Below are 20,051 nucleotides of genomic sequence, written 5' to 3' on the forward strand. Positions count from 1 at the left end.
GGTTGATCACAAACACTATGTTTACAGGGGGTAGTGGTTGGGGTGATTTGATCACCTGATCCATTGTTTGTTTGATCTGATTGTGGTGATCTAGTATGTGTGGGTTTAGTAGATATATAAATATACATATGTGTTGTGTGTGTGTTTGTGTTAAGATGAGTAAACTCAAGGGAGAAGTTGGAAGTTGGAAGTTGGAAGTCGTTGAAGTTGATGTTGATGTTGAAGTTGGAGTTAGCGTTTCCAGTTATTTTGGGGAGCTCACAATCCTTTGACACACAGTCCAGGCCAGACAAATGAAAGTTGACTGGACATTGATGACACTCATTAACAACAACAATGATTGGTCAATCTCCAGACTCCATGATCACATTCTCCAACATTCAGAGACAACAACCTCTTTCACAAACTCCAGTTCATTCAATAATAATACATTCATTTCTTTCATTCATTCAATCAATCATTCAATCATGATGGATGTGAGGAACCAACAAGATTTTGGAGGAATGGAAGGACTGACTCGTGAGCATCGATCACGTCTTGTGTTGAGGGTCGCACGCCAAGGTCTTGAGCGAGGTATTGGACAACAGGCAGGTTGCCCTTTCTAATGGCATAGGACATGGCCTCTGTGGAAGAGGTCTCTGTTCGATTGGCCAGCAGATACTTGACCACATCCAAATGTCTGCTGAGTATCGCCATGGAAACAGCCACGGACGAGCATCCCTCTGTCCTATTGCGATGCAGGTAATCAATCACTTCCAGATGTCCATTGCGCGCAGCAAATATCATGGCGTTGGTCGAGCAGCCTTCAGTCCTATTCTCGTGCAGGAACTTGATGACATCCATGTGACCATGTTGAGCAGCGCGATCAAATCCAAACTTGACACACATCTTATCGAATGAGCTTGGCTTTGGTCGTTCAGTATCATTATCATTGATCAGTATGTTGTGCAAGTATTGCACTACTTGTATGTGTCCATATTCAGCAGCCATTCCCAATGCCCTGTATTGATCTTGTTGTGAGCCCAATGACTCTTGGAGCAGTGTCACCACGTTTAGATGTCCAGCACGAGCAGCCTCGGCCATCTCACCACCAGAGAACACAATGCCAATGTCCAACAACATTCTTATAATGTCAATATATCCACGTCCAGCAGCAATTCGTGCAACAGGATATAGAGGTGTTTGTAAATGGTCAAGTATATTCTTGCTATTGTTATTGCTGTTGTTAAAGTCATAGTCATATACTGTTGAAAGATATATCTTGAGTAGATGTATATAGCCCAATGATGTCATTATTGTAGGACTTCTGATCATCTCCTTCCAACGAACTAATGCAAACTTATTACTTTCATTATGTTGATTGATATAATTTAGATTAAGTTGATGTACCCATGCAAACAACCTTGTACGTAGTACCTTATTCAATATCAATTGATTGAATCTTTGTTGTTTAGTATCCATTGTAGTTGTATATTTGATTGGTTGAATGGAAGTAGATTAAAATGTGATACCCACCCTTTATTTTTGATGAAGTCACCAGACTTTGAAGAACTTGGAAACACAAAAAGACGAACGAATGAGGTTTTGGTCATTCTTTGTTTGATAACTACCTTTATTATACATATATATAAGATGCAAACACTGATGCCTAATGGCCTAGGTAGATGTGGATATATTGTTAGACGATATACAGATCATTCAACATGCCTTTCAAGGATGTTGTTGGCATCAACAACTAGATCAATCAACAGATACTCTACTAAGACTAGTCAGGAACCAAAGTTCACTCCAAGTCAAGTATACCATGACATGTTTGATAATATAACTGGTGAACAAATGGTATGTTTGATCAAACATTGAATCATCCATCGATTGAATGAACGACTAACTTGTTGACATACCATGTAGCGTGATATGCTAAGTACATCAAATGCTCAGATGGCACCCTATAAACAGAAGAATACAAATCAATCAAACTTGTCATTCGTTGATAAGATAAGGATAAAGGTCAAGGCTGGTGATGGTGGATCAGGTTGTGTAAGCTTCCATAGAGAGAAGTACATACCAGAGGGTCCACCAGACGGTGGAAATGGAGGAGATGGTGCAAATATCATACTACGTGCAGACTTTAATGATAACAATCTATCACATATCTCAAGGAACTATATTGGTCAGAATGGCGAGAAGGGCAAGGGTGCACGACGCACAGGCAAGAGTGGCGAAGACATCATTATCAGAGTGCCAGTTGGCACGGTCATCAGGGAGATGGAGACATACTTTGATGATGATGGCGATGCTGTGGAACGCGAGGATAAGAGATTGGACAGCAGTTCAGACGAGTTTGATCCAGACTACTACTTGTCCAAACTGAACAGTCCCGTGATCGATGGCAAGACGGACACGACACTCTTTGAGGATCAGCTCTCGGAGGAGTATGACATGGATCAATCAAAGCGCAGGAAGAAACTGTGGCGCGAGGTTCAGGTCGTTGCGGACTTTGACACCCCGGGCCAGGAGCTCGTGTTCCTGCGCGGTGGTCGCGGCGGTCGTGGCAACTACAACTTTGCATCGAGTACCAATCGCTCGCCCGACTACGCTGGCGTGGGCAGGGCGGGCCACGAGAAGTACCTCGATCTCGAACTCAAGATCATCGCAGATATTGGATTGGTTGGTTATCCCAACGCTGGAAAGAGCACATTGTTGTCAAGGATGTCTAACGCCGTGCCAAAGATCAAGAACTATGCATTCACTACACTTCGTCCATACGTGGGCGTTGTCGATCTTGGCGTGCCCGAGGAGAAGAAGCCCATGCTACTATCTAAGCGACCCAGAAGATCAGTCACTGATCACAACAACACAACAACTATGGCCGATTTGCCTGGCATACTTGAAGGCGCACATCTCAATGTTGGACTCGGACTGGACTTCCTGCGACACATCGAACGCACCAAAGTGCTTTGCTACGTCATTGACATGAGCAATGAAGGCGTGCCAGCCATTTGGGATGGCACTACTTTGGAGGTTGTGCCAGATCGTTATAAGGATATGGGCGACGACGAGGAGTCAATCAAGATGATCACAGACAGCATTAGATCAAAGGCGCGTGAGATGGATCAGCGAGCACCATGGACCGACTATGTGACGCTGGTCGAGGAGCTCGAGACCTACCAACCAGGCCTTTCCAAGAAGCCATCATTAATCATTGCCAACAAGATGGATCAACCTTATGCTGAGGATCATCTGGAAGAGTTCAAGAGGGCAGTTGGACATCTCATCAATTGTCCCATCATCCCAGTCAGTGCTGAAATGGACGACCCAGCTGACTTTAACAAAGTGCGCAAGGTACTCAAGGACCTTGTGAAAAACATCAAGCCTCAAGAGGGCATGGTGGCCCAGCCTCAATCATTATCAGAGTGATCAATCAATCAATCAATCATACATATAACAATGGACCACGACGACGACACAAGTAGTAGCAGTGATCATGGTGACAAGACATGTGTACTTCTTCGGAATATGATTGATAAGGAGGCGATGATGGAGGACCCAGATTGGGAGAAGTCACTCGTGTACGATGTGGAAGAGGAGTGCGCAAGGTATGGCGATATACTCCAGGTCAATGTGGATAAAGAGAGTCATCATCCGCCATTGGTCTACATAGAGTACACCAACACGGCCTCTGCACAACGAGCTCAAGAGGCACTAAACAATCGATACTTTAGTGGCCAAACCATCATTGCAGAGTTGATAGATGTTGTCGCCTATCCATTCCAATCGTTAAGAATACATCAAGAATGAATCAATCATTGTAATATATAAGTCCAATCCATCCTATGATGATGTTGCTGTTGCTGTTGCTGTTCTACACTACACTCCTTCTTCTCTTTCTTTTATTCGATCGATGTTGTTGTTGATGTCATTCGCGCTGTTGAGTTTGTAACGACCTAAACTAGTATCTTAGCCGGCCTTGAATAGAAGTACATTGTGCTGACCAACAAAGAAGTATATGTAGTTCTTTGTCTCGTGAGTGACGAATGATCCAAAGCTCTTGCCAACGATGCAGTGCCATGTCGTAGAGTATTTCTTGTCAAACTCTGTATGTATGATGATTGAGACAATGATGGGCAGCCAGTGATTGATGATACCAATGATGTCAGTTAGTATGTTGTCAACATAGATATTGTCAATCATTCATACCCTTCTTTATGGTCATGGCGATTTCCTTCTCAACTGTATGCTCCTCGAATGCTTTGGCTGTGATATCGATTGCATCCTGCTGCATGAAATCTAGGCAATGTTATTAGTCAGTCGTCTGCAGTCGTACATCGTACATTACATTGGTCACATCTCATTGTGACAATGAATGAATGAGTGAGTGGAGTGAAGTGAAGTGAGTGAACCCCTACCTGGCATATCAGCAATCTTTATCTGTATTGACTTCTTATCTATTACTGGCATTGTATGATGTATATGTATGATTCAATTATAAAGGTACACCTGTGTATAGTCGTTCGTCGTTATTGGTCGGTGTAATGTTTGATTGTGTACAATGTTAAGAATCAACTTGAAGTGTTTGTCTTGAATGATCAAAGGTGGAGGCTCAATGAAAGAGCGGGTTTTTCATCACCATCAAGTTCACATTCACTCATTCTCAAGTCGACATTACTGTTCAACTACATCATAATCAACATACTTATACATACTTACATATTCATACATATATATATATATACCAATACAATGAAGAGATCAATAGGATATCTGTTATGCATTGTGGGCATTGTACTGTTTGTTCATTCTGTACTCTCAACACTTCAACGTATGTAGAGCGCTTGAAGTGTATATAACAACGATCAATATATGCTCATACCTTCCTTCCTCCTTCATTCATCACTTCACAGACAGAACATACCTAAGATTGACAGATAAGTCCTTTGATCATATACCTTATGATGTATGATATTACAACCAATAATATATGATTGAATGATTGATTGATTGAAGCATTCTAACATTCGATCAACAACAACTATTACATTATAGATTGCAATTGAATCGATAGTAGCACTGGTAATACTGTCTTGGGGAATCATCAATGTTGCACCAAGACTACAGCCAATCAAAGTTACTGGACATCTTTCCAAAAGAAGCTTTGAATCACTAGACTACAGACCAAACTTTGTACATTTCAACAACAGAGCAAGATACTTGGCAGACTTGACCAAGTAGTATCATCACTTCAAATATATATATATATAACAGTTATATACTCAACTGTGACCCCAACAACAACAACAGGCGCACTTCCATTCCAGTCTTCAATCGAGTCTTTATTCAATGCTATGATCATTCGTTGTTGTAGCGTAGGCATGAACATGCCCAGTCATTCCTTGTTGGCGTGCGTCGCCTACGGATGTCTAGTTCTTGACTTGTCAAACTCAATCGAGATGGACGACGACATGTCCTTCGGGTCCATCCTAAATCCCTGTATAATCATCATATTCAGTGTCAATTATCATAATCATCATCGTCATCCAAGTCACTCTGTTACATACATTAAGTATCTCCATGGCCATCGCAGCCGATGGTACATCTCTAAAGTCGCAGAAGCATATTGGATACTTTCCATCACGGTGCACCAACCTGACGCTGACGAATCCCCTCATGAACCTAAATAGAATTGATAATTCCTAACAATGATTGAGTTGATTGTTGGTTAGACCAGTCCAGTCTGATTGTAAAGGGTCATTCAATTGACTTACTCTCTCTGTTACATCCTTTGGAAGATTGGAGACAAAGAGTGTTGTGCATGCATCTGGTATTCTTGATTGAGGCATATAGTATTGCATTGGCTCGCGAGGGTAGAGGTGGTGGAATGGTTCAAAGTCTCTTGGTGGCTGAGGTTGCAAGTGATGCTTTGTTGGAGGATAGTCCTCTCTGTCAAGGTATCTAAATGTCATTCATTCTTTGAGTGTTAGATCGATCGAGAGTCGTCAATCCAACGACGAAACACTATACATACGCGTCTCTGTATCTACTTCTATCCTTCTCAAACCTATCCATCTCTCTTGGTCGCTTCTTATCAACATCGTGATGTGACTCTGGCTCTACCTCGCGCTTCCTGTGCTTGTCTGAGCGATCGGCAGTGTCATCATAGTCATCATCGCGGTCGGGATGGCGATCGTCATCGCGGTCCTTCCTGTCTCTTGGCGACTCGTGGTCTCTGTGATCGCGGTAGTCACTTCTATGCTCTCTCCTGCCACTGTCGTGATCTCTGTCTCTGTCTGCTGAGCTGCCGCCTACTCCTCTACTGTCTACATCTCTGTACGATGATGAGGTGGTGGTTGAACTTGTCTGGGAGAAGTCATCTCTTGATCTAGGGTCCTTATTTATGATGATGATTATGATTGATTAGATTGTAATGTACTGATTAATGATAACTATTCTATACTCCTCAATGTCTTCTTCTCCCTTAGAGTTCACTATATGTAGTACTATCTCTCGCTTCTCTCACGCTCGCTCTCTCACTCATTGATGTGATACTAGCTATTCTAATCTATGTCTCTTTCTTTACTAACTCACTCACTCTCTCTTATGTACTACTAAGGTGATGATGATAATGATGATGATGTGATATTACTTTGTCAAAGTCTATTGATAGTGGCTTGTCTAATGAATGATGTCTGTATCCAGAGTATCTCCTCATGGCACTGGTAGCATATCCACTGTCCTTAAACTCTACAAAGGCAAAGAATGGTTTCTAATGATTCATTCATAAGTTCACTCATTAGTCAACAATATCATTGACTTTACAACAACAACAAGTTATATAACATACTCTTCTAATTGATACGTATCCATTCAATGTTGAGAACAAGTCTTCAAACTGTTCATTGGACATCGTAGCAGGGATGTCACGTATGAACAGTATTTTAGATGGAGGTGCTCTTGCTTCCATCTCTGTAAATAGTATGTATTTATTTATATAAGTATGTATGTATGTAGAATGATGAACAACACGAATGAATCAAGCAGATCACCAACTTTGGTGTTGATCAAACACATCACCCTCTCGTCACCAGTCGACTTTTCTTCAAGCCAATATGTTGTTGCTTGTTGTCAAGGTCATTCATTTCATTCACTCATTAAAGAACAATCAATGTCAACAAGTAAGAATATGATTAAGTTTATCTTTATGTTTTAATATAAGTTATAAGTTAGGGATGTCTGAAAACTACGAACATACATAGAATGTTTGTCTAATAATGTAGATACTGTTTCAGTAAATATACTCGTTCCAGCTCGACACGTAGTGTCATTCGCCTCTGCACTCGATGAACGAATACATACGTCGGCTGTGCTGGTAAACAATGTAAAGAGCCAAAGAGCGCTCAACCATCGTTTTGAAAATCGTCCTTCTTCATTCCATTATGGGTCAAAAAAGAGATCAAAATTATTAAAAATAAAGAAAAAAAATTAAATATCCAGTTTGTTTATTATCAATCAATCAATCAATCATTTAATCGCTATACAGTAACTTTGTCAAAGACAATCCTTCCAAAGCACATCCTCAAACTATTAATCCATTGATAGATATGGACAAGTTGTTTGAGGATGGGCTTTGAATTATTGCCCATCCCACTATTAAAACGTGGCCAGGTAGTAATAGTTCTAGTTCTAGTACTAGTAGTTGGGGATTATCCTTTGGTTGGTCCTTCCTTCTTTCCATTGTTTTTTGATCTCCTTCAATCTTTCATGTAGATGGATAGTTTAAACTATGTCTTCTAATTATCTTTATCAAGGTATATCTTTATCAAGAAGACTAAATAAAATATTTCTTTGTATCTATTAAGACTTATAATAGTACTATATTTTAGCAATGGTTGGATATGTCCCTCAGACCTGGGTCTAGTATTATCACTGGCATGGATTTAAATACAAGAAAATGGTACCAGTTTTTAAACATCACTAATTCTATATATATTAGTAATAAATGAAACAATATACAAACCTTAAATATTATTATTATAAGTAAGTTAAATTAATAATTATAGATAAAGAGATAAGATAATGAATGAATGTCCTCTTTAAAGGAGGTTTAAATAGCCTTCACTCAATCAATCATGTGATGTATGAAACTTGGAGAACTGAGTTTGCTAATCTGTTAATCAACAGATTGTCAGCTGACAACATAAAGTGAATATTCGAAAGATCTTGGCAACACAATCCTTGGCAAGCTTGACCCACTTACAACTTTGATACAATACATGGAGTGATGAAGATAAGATCTGTCTGACGACTTGAAAAGTTGAGGCTGCATTCAGATGTAGTGTAGCATACAAGAGATCACATAATAATAATAATAATAATAATAATGGAACAAAGTAATATTTACTTCTTGTTGAAGTTGACAGAGTAGCCACCTGAATTGGGATCTTTGACAAATTGGAAGTTGTCTGTGCTCAGTCCAAACTTGCCAAGGATTGTGTTGCCAAGATCTTTCAGCTTGCTCATCATCTCTTCGCGCTCCTTCTCCTCCTTGATCTTGATAAGTGGTGGCAGACGCACCAGCGCCGCCTTGGACGCTGCAAAGCTAGAGTCATGCTCGAGCACTGCCTTGAAGTCGGCCATCGCCTCTGTTAGCTTGTTTTGCGATTCATATGCCTGTGCTCGACGATGCAGTGATTTGATTCGAATGCCAGTCGATGGCTCCAAGTCGATTGCCTCGGTGCAGTCACTGATGACCTGATCATATTCCTTTAGTGCCAAGTATGACGCCGCTCTATTGCAATGATAGACGGCCACCTCTTCGTTGCAGACCACTCTATCAGATTCCTCGCCTTCCTCTACAATCTCCACAATCTTCTTTGGTGTTACCACGTGCCCAATTGCCTCTGTATATAATCGCACTGCCTCTGTATACTCTGTTGATGCATAGAGCATATTACCCTGTGCCTTTAAGTTATTTGATCGCTCTATCTCATCCTTTGATGCTCTAATAATTCTCTTTTCTTTGATAACCTCTTTTGTAACATGAGTAGTTGTTGGTTCTGTAGTTGTTGATGATGGCTTGTCTATTGATGGTATTGTTTCTTTCTGTTCTTCTTCTTTGTTTTCTTTTATATTCATGTCATCGAGCTTTGTCTCGAGTGAAGCAGATGGTTCATCAGCCTGCTTGATGATTGTACAAGTGTTGAGTTAGACTTGTTTGTCTCATTCAGTATCACTAGTTGTTATACTAATACTTACCATTGTATTATATTATATGTATGTATATATTATCTCTAACCTTGAATGAATGAATGAAGAATGAAACAATGAATACTCCTGAGCGCATTGTCCCAACTACACTCACTCACAAACACACACAACACTTGAGTGATGGTGTGATTGGATGTGGACAAACGATTACCAAATGAGGTAATGATCAATATATTGTGTGTAGTGATGACGATGAACAGTATGCTATTAGTATGATGTTACATGTAACGTTTGTTTTAATGAATGAATGAATGAATGAATGAATGGACAGAGAGTTGGGAGTATCGACTCACTCTGTTGACCAAAGATCATTGGTCTTGCTTGATGTCGACTTCTTGTTGTTGGATGATGTTGTTTGATTTGACAGAAGGTTGGAATAAGTTGTTCGAGCTGTTGACTGGCGACGACTATGACTTGTACAACCAAGCCAGGGCTTTATAGTTTTTAGATGGTCTCCATTGGAACGTCCTCGACAGTGACTCTTGATGTAAGAGGTGGGACGATGGTATGGGAGATGACTGGAGTAGTGCCACTTCTAAAGATGTATGGGTTCGATCTGTATTTACGCTCGTTGGGCTTCTCGTAGCCTCTCATCACCTCAACGCCATCCTTTGTGATCACTGTAACATCCACATTGCTACCACTTCCCAGATCATTGAATATACCACTCTTGATTGAATCAGCTACCAGAGTAATGGCCTCCTGTCTCTGTATATTTGTGAACAACCAAGTGATGTGTTAGTATCCATCCATCCATCTATCAATCAATCAATCCTCTTCCTCCTCTAACATACAGTCATGTCTGGCTTATAGTTGGCCTCCATAATGGCCATGGCGGCGAGGGAACCAGAACCCATGGTAACAAAGGGCAGCTGATCGGTGGAGCCGTGTGGGTAGATGGTGTGCAATGATGGACCAGTGACATCGAAACCGCCGAGAATCAAAGCAGCGCTGACGTGTCCTTGATACTTGAAGAGCATCTGCTTGAGCATGGTCAGTGCAGTGACGACACGCACCTCCTTGCCTGTGGACAGCTTGTGCAACTTCAACTTGGACGAGATCAGTCCAGTGGCATTCTCTGTGTCGGCGGCGGTACCAGCACCACAACAATAGATGTTGTCGGCAATGTAGTGAATCTTCTCACAGTTCTTATCGGCCACGATTGGGCCCTCAGTGGCACGAGTATCTGCACCAAGCACCACTCCATCCTTATATACAACACCTACAATTGTTGTACCAGTCTTCATGAAACCTGGCATCTTCATACCTGTCTTTGCAATCAACTCATTCCTAATATCATCGAACAAATTGATTGATTGATTGAATGAATCGCAATGTTAGCTTAAGTCTAATAATTATATCATGTGATCAAATCAAATCACATCACATCGCATCACATCAGATCACGATCATGATCACTGTTGAGTGAGGTTCATGTCGAGCCAATCAAACAATTAATCTCCTACCTCTTGCACATATCGAATGTGAATCCACCTCTGTTCAATTGATCCATTGCTATATATCTTTGTTTTATATTATATACAATTAATATTTATATATATGTATGTTTATGTATGTCTATGTATTATTCAATTAATAAAGATAAAAGTGAAGAAATTGAGATGTTGATGTTCATCATGCCTTGTGTGATCATCACACTTTCAAACACAAGATGTTTTAATCAAATGATTTGTTGGAACTTCAATTAAATAAACAAAAGGTAGCCACATCACATCAAAAGTGATGCATTTAATGATGTTGGTATCCTATTTGCTCACCTTGTGTGTATATATATATGTTGTTGTGACCGTAGGTTTAAGACAAATGAGCACCTTGATGTGTCACTGATTAAACTTGAATGAATTGACCTCCCGGCCAACCTGACTGACTGACTCTCCCACTGACTGAATCACTGCAGTAAGACTTGGATTGATTGATATCTTGGTCACATCAATGTAGTCTTGTTGTACAAGGAATATCCATATCCTGGATGACCTTTCTACAGTGCGGTCAAATGTGTGGGTGAGGTTAATATGACTTCAATAGACGAGTAAATCAATTCAGTCTCAATGAGGACCAAAGTTATGTTGATTGAGGGATGTGTTGTTATAATAAGATTATTATTATTATTTGTAGTTGTTGGAATAGTACTCAAGATTTAAAGTGACAATGATAAAAAATAACAAAGAATTAACTCTATTTTTTCGACTTTGATCCCATTAACTAAACGAACGAGTCGTTTGATAAAACTGTGTAAATGATGATTAGAGCAATTTGATAAGAAAAGCAACTGAATACTTTATATAAGCAACAACGCACAATGTATAACCGATGTTCCCTAGGGAAGTAATTTGGTGATGAGTACACTGTTGACCGTGTTCAGGAGATGAAATATATCGGGAATTTAAAGTGATTACTGCTACGGTCCTCTGTTCTACATGACTCATGATGCTGTATCCAATCCGTTCTCATACATCATATATTTTACTTAAAACAAAGACTAAACAAACTATCAAACAAACAGATACTACTACATCAACAAGAAGGCCTCTAATGGGATATCTTGGGATCCACACACATTGGGACCTAACTTGGTCAAAAGAACGAATGCGATCCCTTGGGAACGGGCTGCGTGATGGGTTGTGAGGTTTGGTAAACCGATGGTACCCAAGAAGAGGACGGATATTTAAGGATGGTATTCAACAACATTTAAATTTTAAATAAAGATGTAACTTCATGGTTCCTGCAATGGGCATCATAGAGTGCGAGTGAATGGCAAGGCAAAGGCAGGCCAACACACTATGATGATATTTTTGATGATCAAGTTAGGAGAGGTGTGTGGATGGACCTTGATGTATAAGGGTGGGTTCGTAACTTGGATGTGTTTAATACCAATCAATGATTGACTGGATCGAACACAACTACTAATTCCAATCATACTTCCATCCCTTCATTCATTCATTCAAACATATACACATAAACAAATACTACATACTTCACATACATACCTTCTATTGATTGATTGATCGATATAAAAGGAAACATCGTTATTACCATATTTGGTCACCATCACTTACACACATACAACATTCATACAAACATACAAATACATACACAGTACACATACAATGACAACACCATCACCAGCATCAAATGCTCAAACAAGTGGCGTGTGTACAATCTCACCTCAGTCCGGTCTGCTAGAGTGTACAAAGGAGTTTAGAAGCAAGGAGAAGTTGCCAACATACGTGTTCCAGTATCCAGAGCACGCCAACACTCATGTTGCCAACGAGATCGTCGCCGTAATTGAGAAGGCCAATGCAGAGGGCAGAAATGCCGTGCTGGGCCTGTCGGCCGGCTCAACACCCACCGGTGTCTACGAGCTGCTCATCCAGCTGCACAAGCAGAAGAAGGTCTCCTTCAGCAGGGTGGTGACGTTCAACATCGACGAGTACTACCCCATTGCCAAGACCTCCATACAGAGCTACAACCGCTTCATGAAGGAGTATCTGTTTGACGAGGTCGACATCCCCGCCGCCAACATCAACGTGCTCAACGGCGAGGCGGACGTTGCCACCATCGAGCAGTACTGCGAGGCGTTCGAGGAGAAGATCAAGTCGCTGGGCGGCATCGACCTACTGCTGCTTCCCATCGGCAAGCGCATTGGATTCAACGAGTCGGGCGCTGAGAAGGGCTCAAAGACCCGTCTAGTGGACCTCGAGCAGAACACCAGAATCGACGCAGCCTCTGACTTCTTTGGCACGGAGCACGTGCCACACCAGGCGCTCACCATGGGTCTCTCCACACTGCTGGCTGCCAAGCGTGTACTGTTGCTTGCCTTCTCAGAGGGCAAGGCTGCCGTGGTCCAAAAGACCACAGAGGGTGAGGTCTCTCTACAGGTACCATCTAGTCAGTTCCAGAAGCATGCCAACTGCTCGTTGATCGTTGATGATGCCGCTGCAGGTGAACTCACCAGACAAAAGTGTCCATGGACCATCCACGGCACAACTGGTCCAGTCCTCATCAAGTGGACTCCATTGCTTGCTCGTAAGGCTGTGATCTGGCTGTCGCTCAAGCACAACAAGCCCATCCTCAAGCTTGAGGAGGATGAGTACACCGATAACAACCTGTCATCATTGCTCAAGTAAGTGTATTATGTACCTAATCACCTCCTCGCGCGATGACATATCATCTAACTCGCATGAACACACACTCTTACAGAGCATATGGACCATGTCCAAACCTTAACCTAAAGGTGTTTAGATACCTTCAATCAACAATCAATGGCTGGCCAGGTGGTCGTCCTATTCAATCACCACCCAAGTCCCCAGCCGGTCTTGGTCTCGGTCCACTGCCAATCCAGGTCCAGAATGACAACTGGGACGCACCAACTGCCACTCAGATGCCAGTGTCCAAGCGTGTCATTGTCTTCTCACCACATCCAGACGACGACGTCATCTCGATGGGTGGCACATTCATCAGACTCTGCGATCAAGGTCATCAAGTGCACGTTGCCTACCAAACATCTGGCAACATTGCCGTGTGGGACGACGATGCCAAGCGCTTTGCCAACTACGCCAATGAGTTTGTCAAGCTGTTTGACTTTGACGAGTCGGCCAAGAAGAAGGCGCAAGCCCTGCAGGATGGCGTCGAGAGCTTCATCGCAAACAAGCAGCCCGCTCAGCCAGACTCGCGTGAGATCCGTCTGATAAAGGGACTGATTCGTCAGACTGAGGCCAGAGCAGGCGCACGCTACGCCGGTGTCCACCCAAGCCGTATCCACTTCCTCGAGCTGCCATTCTACGAGACTGGCGCCGTCAAGAAGAAACCACTTGGCGAGGAGGACATCCAGATCATGGCCGACTTCCTCACCTCTGTAAAGCCCGAGATCATCTTTGCCGCCGGTGACCTGTCGGACCCACACGGTACCCATCGTGTCTGTCTCAAGGCGATCCTGGCCGCCATCGAGCGCCTCAAGAATGAGCAATGGATGCGCGAGTGCCAGGTGTGGCTGTACCGTGGCGCCTGGCAAGAGTGGGAGCCCGAGCGCATCGAGATGGCTGTGCCCATGTCGCCACACGAGCTCCTCAGAAAGAGAATGTCGATCTTCAAGCATCAATCACAAAAGGATGTGCCAGCATTCCCCGGCACAGACAAGCGCGAGTTCTGGGTGCGTGCCGAGGACCGCAATCGTCAGACTGCCAAGATATATGACCGACTTGGATTGACAGAGTTTGAAGCTGTCGAAGCATTCGTCAGCTGGGCCATTGACAACAAATACGGTACCAACCCAATATAAGATAATATCTTCCTTCTCCCCAATTGGATCGTTCAATCATTCATTCAATCAATCAACCAGATTGATGACCTTCATCCAGAGTCCTGTCCAATCCGAATCCAACTCAAATCAGTGAGTGAGCAGTTGTGTCCACCTTATCTCTAATGCGTGTCATGAGTTGTTCTCAATGCTAGGGATGGTATCACGTGCTGGAACACACACACATACAGATACAACATCATGATGGTGGGCATAATGGGACCAACCACACACGATTTCTCCACCGCCCTCATCCTCGAGAGAGGTCAAGAAACGGCACACTGATATGTGTCAGGTTTGTGTGTTTGTGTCAAATAGGAAGAAGACAAGACAAAGTCAGTTGTAATCAATACTTTGTTTTCAATGATTGTTTTAGCTTTTCAGAAGCCCATTGATAGGGCTTGCCCCAGAAACCAAAGTAATCAAAAAACATAAAGCGTGGCGTGTGCGTTATGTGGATAGTTGTCGCCCGAAAAGTCGAATTGGTACGTACTATTATTTGAAATAAAGAGATTGAGATAATTATATTTTTGTTATTAATAAATACCTTATGTAACCTTCTTACCAAACGATGTTTTTAACTATGATACGGAATTTATGATCAAGTTAATGCCCTCATTCCGGAATGAGGGCCGACTTGGTGAGCGCATCGCTCACAACCTACTCTTGGACAGCACCATCCATCCATTCATTCATTCTTATTTATTCATTCAAGACAAAACTTTGTAATCATTTGTTGTAATCTATCAATCATATACACATACACATATATAAATACATAAACAATGCATAAGGGAAACGTCGTTGTATTGATCTTATTGATCGTTCCAGCAGTTTTGCTGATCGTTTCATACTCTTGTATGTAGTAGTTAATGATCTCATCGGCCAGGCACATTATTCATCAGATACTAACATCCTACTCATCATTCAATCAAACGAATTGATCAATCAATTAATTAGCATACTGGTACAAAGTCAGCACGGGTGATTCCGCTTCATACTACAAGCAAGACACAATTAAGAGTACCGGAGGAGGTAACACCATTTACACAGACTGGAGCGACAACGATGGAGATAAGAGAACCCATCAGATTTTCACCTCGGCAATGGCCTTTGCTACTATTGCTTGGATTGTCGACATTATTGCCGTGTTCTTCATTGTGCTCAGCCTTCTTGGAATTCTCAGCAAGATCCCATTGCTGCCATTCCTTACCAAGTTCTTGCCATTGGCAGTTTTGATCCTGTCTCTCATCTCGCTGTTCATCTTTGTTGGTCTGCCAAGCGCCATGAAGAAGGACTGCCAGGCTGTCTCTACTGATACCATCTGTGACAACGACAAGCAGAACAAGGACCTCTCTGGTTCCCAAAGCGTCACTATTTTGGGAGTCACCTTCACCACCAAGTGGGGACCAATCCAAGGTTTTGCCTGTGTTGTCGTCTCTGCCGCCTTTGCCCTGGGTGCCACCGTTGCTTCCTTCCTCATGTCCGCTTTCTAATTTAAACAATAAAAGGAACTTGTCTCTTGTTAATAACAAAATGTGTACACATGTTGGTGATGGTCATTGGACCATTCAGTTATTATCCCCAAGTGAGAGAGAAAGAGTGAGAGTGAGTGTGTGTGTGTGTGTATACGTGTCTGAATTGATTGTTATTCTTTGATTGATTGATTGTTTGGTAGTGTGTCGTTTTGTTTGAAGGGTTGTGTTTGTGTGTGTTTGGTGGTGATTGTGAAAGGGTGGGAGTCAGTGTCAATTTGGTAGGTGATCAGTTAAAGTATACCCTCCAATTAATTATTAGTCTACATATATCCTTCCATCTTTTGATGGTTTGTTTATCATAATTAATTATGTTAGCCTCTTTTAATGGTTGTATATTCATATATATATGAAGTTAAATATCAATAATTATTGATTGTTCTCTACTTATACATACATATCATGAATAATCATTGATTGAATTCAACATTGTTATATTATAATCCTTTAATCAATTAAATAAATAAATAATTACTCTTCAAAGATGCATAGACCCAATATTATTGTACTAATATTATTGTTTGTACCCTTTGTTCTACTCATTGTTTCATATTCATGTATGTATATATGATCGATTGATCAACAGCATTAGTTTCATTTTATTAACATCCAAATAATGTACACATTCCGAATGATAGCATATTGGTATAAACAATGGAGTGGAGATAATGCCACATACTTCAAGTCTGATAGAATAACAAGCAATTTCCCTGGAGGATACACATCTCATTACTGGGGCAGTGATGATGATAGCTACACTCATCAGATATTCCAGGCTTCCTTGGCGTTCGCTATCCTTGCATGGATAGTGGATATAGTCGCCATTCTCTTGGTGGTATTCAGTCTTGTTGGCCTGTTCTCTAAACTCCCCTGTTTGCCAATGAATATCCTCACAAAGATTATGCCAATCGTTGTATTCGTTCTATGCTTCATTTCAATGTTCATCTTTGTTGGCTTGCCCAGCGCCAAGAAGAGAGACTGTGAGAAGCAGTTTGGAGATGGCAACTGTAACGCTGGAGGAGACCTCAGCAAGTTGGTTGGTTCTAGAGATGGTTTCCACTGGGGACCAATTGAAGGTTGGGCATGTGTTGTTGTCTCAACAGCGTTTGCTCTTGGTGCCACAGTTGTCTCCCTTGTGGCTGGCAACTTCTAAATTATTTAACTCATCATAATATTGCCTTGTTTGTCAATCAATCAACTACTTGTAAATAAAGTAATCATTTCCATATTTGGTAATCAATCAATCAAGCAATCATTAATTAAACATCAGATGCATTTATTGATGGGTATTATTCTCATACAATTAGGTTGGGTTGATTGGTTGGAGGTTGGAGTTGGTTGGTTTGGATATGATTGGCTTCTGGATACTCTGTTGTAGTGTTGGACGGATGGCCTGATCAAGTGGACTGGGAGCACGCCTCCAGCAGAGGCTGGATGAAATAAATATGACAGTTGGATGGCATAGGGTAGGTTGGATGGTAGATAGGTAGGTGGATGGATTGGCTCTTTAATCAGAGTCAGAGGATGAATCGGATGATGATGACTCGTCCTTCTTGTTCTCATCGTAGACCTTCTTCTCCATCTCCCAACGCTTCTTGTCCTCCATGGCCATCTTCTCATAGGTCTCCTTTCCCTCGGCATCGAGCTTCTCCCACAGCTTTCCGAGCAGGGAACCGATCTTGCCAAAGGTGGCCTCTGGGTTCTCGGCCTTAACCTGTGGACGCTTCTCCTTGGAGAAGAAGATGAAGGCAGTCAAGTTACGACGTGGGGCATTTGGATCCTTCTTCTTCTTCTTGTTCTTCTTGGACTTCTTTCTGGTGTCCTTCTTAGTCTTCTTGACTCTCTTGGGGTTTTCGTCGTCACTGCTCATTCTATCATTGTTTGATCAAATGAGTGAGTAAGAGTGAGTGTGAGGAGAGAGGGAGTAGGTAGTAGGTGCAGACGAGGCATTGGTAGGGAAGAGAGAGAGAGAGAATGAGAATGAGAGAAGTATTTATAATATGTTAGTTATCCATACACTATCAACCATACACACTAACTGATGATGATGTGTGTCGACGAGTTTCCACCAACAATCAATTTCAACAAACAAACGTGTTGATGGTAAAACTTGATTGATTGATCGAGCGGAAACGACAACAAGTGGCGCTATAGCGCCAGAGAGGACGAGACACAACATCCGACCATCAGACCAACATATAAAAATATCATGCCATAGGATGACTAGAGTTAATAGTTACCTTTTAGTTTAATGCTATTGATATGTATGTGTGCGTGTATGTTGTATGGGTAAAGTTGTGCGGTGATGGAATGTATGTGTGTCAAAATGTACACAGGTTGTATGGCAAGGGATGGGAGTTGAGGAAGGTTGTTGTTTGTGCGTGTTGTATATTGTGAGGTGAATTGAATTGTTTGTTTGTATGTGTGTGTGAGAATTGTGCGTGAAGGTTGTTGGTGAGAGAGTGAGCGTGACTGGCTGTGCGTGCCGCTAGTCACTGGAGTGAACTGGTGAGTGAGAGTTCACACCTTTCAAAATTTATGCCTGTATTATTTAAATTTGAATTTGAATTATCTTCGCACACTTTGATCACAAAGTGTTGGCTGAATCAGCCAACGGTTTCTACTCCAACGGATGATCATCGATCTTCACACCCCTCTCTCGCTCACCCGGCTGATCAAGATCCTGCTTCAACTACACACCCAACCAATCAAATCAACTAGTTACCACGTGTTATTCAATCATTTCATTATTCTTGATAACGGACAAGGAAACTTGTAACGGTTCCTGCAATGTTGAATAAGGCGCCAAAGATGATTATGATCCAACCTAGTTGAGGCGCGAACTCAATTTGATCATTGTAGGTGCCATAGAGTTGATGCTGGTCGGCTACGCCACATAGAGTGAAGTGTTGATCGGTGCAGTCACGTTGTTTGGCGGCGGGCAGTCCAACAAATACAAACAAGCCAATGAGACTGAATGTGATGGCGGTCAGACCCAGTCCCCTAATCACATGATTGAATGGTAGGAATCGGATGTTGTTGAGTGCGCCAGCCATGCTCAGGGCAATCAACAGCAGCAACACAGTGATCTGTACCCATGCCAACAATATGAATGATACTGAAGTGCTGTAGAGCTCTCTCTCATGTATCCTGCTGTTTGCATTTTGCCAACCTTCCACCTCTGAGTACTCTCCATTCGGTGTCCTCTCAAGTATCCTCTCCTCATTGAACTTTGTGAGCACCTGTCTATCACTCTGTATGTAGTTCACTTTATACCAGAATGCTTTGTTGTTTGATTGATCGAGAGAGTGTGTTGTGTTGTTGGACATGTTAGCAAATATTGTAGTTGTTGATTAGTTCCAGGTCATGATTTGACTGACTGAGTGGCCATTCATACATACAGGAGAAGGATACAATTAGCAATACCCATGTACATACGTACATGGCAAAGGATATGATCTTCTTTTTGTTCATAGTATTAAGGGTTATTTAGATAACTTGGAGCCACAAAGGAAGGAAGGATAATTATGAGGTAACAATGAAGACGCCACTCACTCGATTAATAATAACAACAACAAAGGAAGGAGGACTTCATACATTCTTTCTTTCCTACCTCCCATCTAGCTAGCCAGTCGGACTGACAGCCTGCCTACTTGTTAAGTTAATTGATTGATCAATCATAATTTGATGTTGGCTAACATATATAACACCAATATATCTCACTCACTCTTCACACCTTGTCACTTGATCACATGTTCAACAGTGTTACCACCCCCTACTTACTCATCCTTGGGTTAGTATTCAGACCACCCCAAACTAATAACACCAACTCACACAGTTAGACAGATAAACATACACAAAACACCTATTATCTCTTTCATTCATTCTTTGGCAATAGATGCACGACAAGGGTGCCGAGTCGCAGACCCGACTCCCTG

At 41.9% G+C, this 20,051-nt stretch overlaps 12 protein-coding genes across 12 annotated transcripts; 5 read left to right on the top strand and 7 right to left on the bottom strand.

Moving 5' to 3' along the window:
* Positions 1 to 465: 465 nt before the first annotated feature.
* SAMD00019534_035000 (hypothetical protein) lies at positions 466 to 1,293 on the bottom strand (the record flags this gene model as incomplete). The annotated part of the gene is made up of 1 exon (XM_012904392.1): positions 466 to 1,293. The coding sequence occupies one exon, from the start codon at positions 1,291 to 1,293 to the stop codon at positions 466 to 468; it is 828 nt and encodes a 275-aa protein (XP_012759846.1).
* Positions 1,294 to 1,632: 339 nt separating this feature from the next.
* SAMD00019534_035010 (hypothetical protein) lies at positions 1,633 to 3,414 on the top strand (the record flags this gene model as incomplete). Its single annotated transcript, XM_012904393.1, has 2 exons — positions 1,633 to 1,839; positions 1,909 to 3,414. Coding segments are annotated over 2 exons (1,713 nt in total), but the record flags the coding sequence as incomplete, so codon positions are not given.
* Positions 3,415 to 3,957: 543 nt separating this feature from the next.
* On the bottom strand, positions 3,958 to 4,297 carry SAMD00019534_035020 (hypothetical protein; the record flags this gene model as incomplete). Its single annotated transcript, XM_012904394.1, has 2 exons — positions 3,958 to 4,094; positions 4,198 to 4,297. Coding segments are annotated over 2 exons (237 nt in total), but the record flags the coding sequence as incomplete, so codon positions are not given.
* A 443-nt stretch (positions 4,298 to 4,740) lies between these two features.
* Positions 4,741 to 5,229, top strand: SAMD00019534_035030 (hypothetical protein; the record flags this gene model as incomplete). The annotated part of the gene is made up of 3 exons (XM_012904395.1): positions 4,741 to 4,819; positions 4,902 to 4,954; positions 5,044 to 5,229. 3 exons carry the CDS (start codon positions 4,741 to 4,743, stop codon positions 5,227 to 5,229), a joined length of 318 nt encoding a protein of 105 aa, XP_012759849.1.
* Positions 5,230 to 5,410: 181 nt separating this feature from the next.
* On the bottom strand, positions 5,411 to 6,958 carry SAMD00019534_035040 (hypothetical protein; the record flags this gene model as incomplete). The annotated part of the gene is made up of 6 exons (XM_012904396.1): positions 5,411 to 5,485; positions 5,556 to 5,690; positions 5,763 to 5,949; positions 6,023 to 6,384; positions 6,641 to 6,760; positions 6,839 to 6,958. Coding segments are annotated over 6 exons (999 nt in total), but the record flags the coding sequence as incomplete, so codon positions are not given.
* Positions 6,959 to 8,397: 1,439 nt separating this feature from the next.
* Positions 8,398 to 8,997, bottom strand: SAMD00019534_035050 (hypothetical protein; the record flags this gene model as incomplete). The annotated part of the gene is made up of 1 exon (XM_012904397.1): positions 8,398 to 8,997. A coding segment is annotated over one exon (600 nt), but the record flags the coding sequence as incomplete, so codon positions are not given.
* Positions 8,998 to 9,708: 711 nt separating this feature from the next.
* SAMD00019534_035060 (hypothetical protein) lies at positions 9,709 to 10,774 on the bottom strand (the record flags this gene model as incomplete). Its single annotated transcript, XM_012904398.1, has 3 exons — positions 9,709 to 9,969; positions 10,056 to 10,551; positions 10,728 to 10,774. Coding segments are annotated over 3 exons (804 nt in total), but the record flags the coding sequence as incomplete, so codon positions are not given.
* A 1,615-nt stretch (positions 10,775 to 12,389) lies between these two features.
* SAMD00019534_035070 (hypothetical protein) lies at positions 12,390 to 14,560 on the top strand (the record flags this gene model as incomplete). The annotated part of the gene is made up of 2 exons (XM_012904399.1): positions 12,390 to 13,405; positions 13,483 to 14,560. 2 exons carry the CDS (start codon positions 12,390 to 12,392, stop codon positions 14,558 to 14,560), a joined length of 2,094 nt encoding a protein of 697 aa, XP_012759853.1.
* An 803-nt stretch (positions 14,561 to 15,363) lies between these two features.
* Positions 15,364 to 16,074, top strand: SAMD00019534_035080 (hypothetical protein; the record flags this gene model as incomplete). Its single annotated transcript, XM_012904400.1, has 2 exons — positions 15,364 to 15,436; positions 15,539 to 16,074. 2 exons carry the CDS (start codon positions 15,364 to 15,366, stop codon positions 16,072 to 16,074), a joined length of 609 nt encoding a protein of 202 aa, XP_012759854.1.
* A 652-nt stretch (positions 16,075 to 16,726) lies between these two features.
* SAMD00019534_035090 (hypothetical protein) lies at positions 16,727 to 17,263 on the top strand (the record flags this gene model as incomplete). Its single annotated transcript, XM_012904401.1, has 1 exon — positions 16,727 to 17,263. A coding segment is annotated over one exon (537 nt), but the record flags the coding sequence as incomplete, so codon positions are not given.
* Positions 17,264 to 17,620: 357 nt separating this feature from the next.
* On the bottom strand, positions 17,621 to 17,983 carry SAMD00019534_035100 (hypothetical protein; the record flags this gene model as incomplete). Its single annotated transcript, XM_012904402.1, has 1 exon — positions 17,621 to 17,983. The coding sequence occupies one exon, from the start codon at positions 17,981 to 17,983 to the stop codon at positions 17,621 to 17,623; it is 363 nt and encodes a 120-aa protein (XP_012759856.1).
* Positions 17,984 to 18,860: 877 nt separating this feature from the next.
* On the bottom strand, positions 18,861 to 19,587 carry SAMD00019534_035110 (hypothetical protein; the record flags this gene model as incomplete). Its single annotated transcript, XM_012904403.1, has 2 exons — positions 18,861 to 19,396; positions 19,515 to 19,587. The coding sequence occupies 2 exons, from the start codon at positions 19,585 to 19,587 to the stop codon at positions 18,861 to 18,863; spliced, it is 609 nt and encodes a 202-aa protein (XP_012759857.1).
* Between the last annotated feature and the right edge of the window lie 464 nt (positions 19,588 to 20,051).

Source organism: Acytostelium subglobosum (genome assembly GCF_000787575.1).
Source record: "Acytostelium subglobosum LB1 DNA, scaffold: scaffold6, whole genome shotgun sequence".
NCBI classification, from domain to species: domain Eukaryota; phylum Evosea; class Eumycetozoa; order Acytosteliales; family Acytosteliaceae; genus Acytostelium; species Acytostelium subglobosum.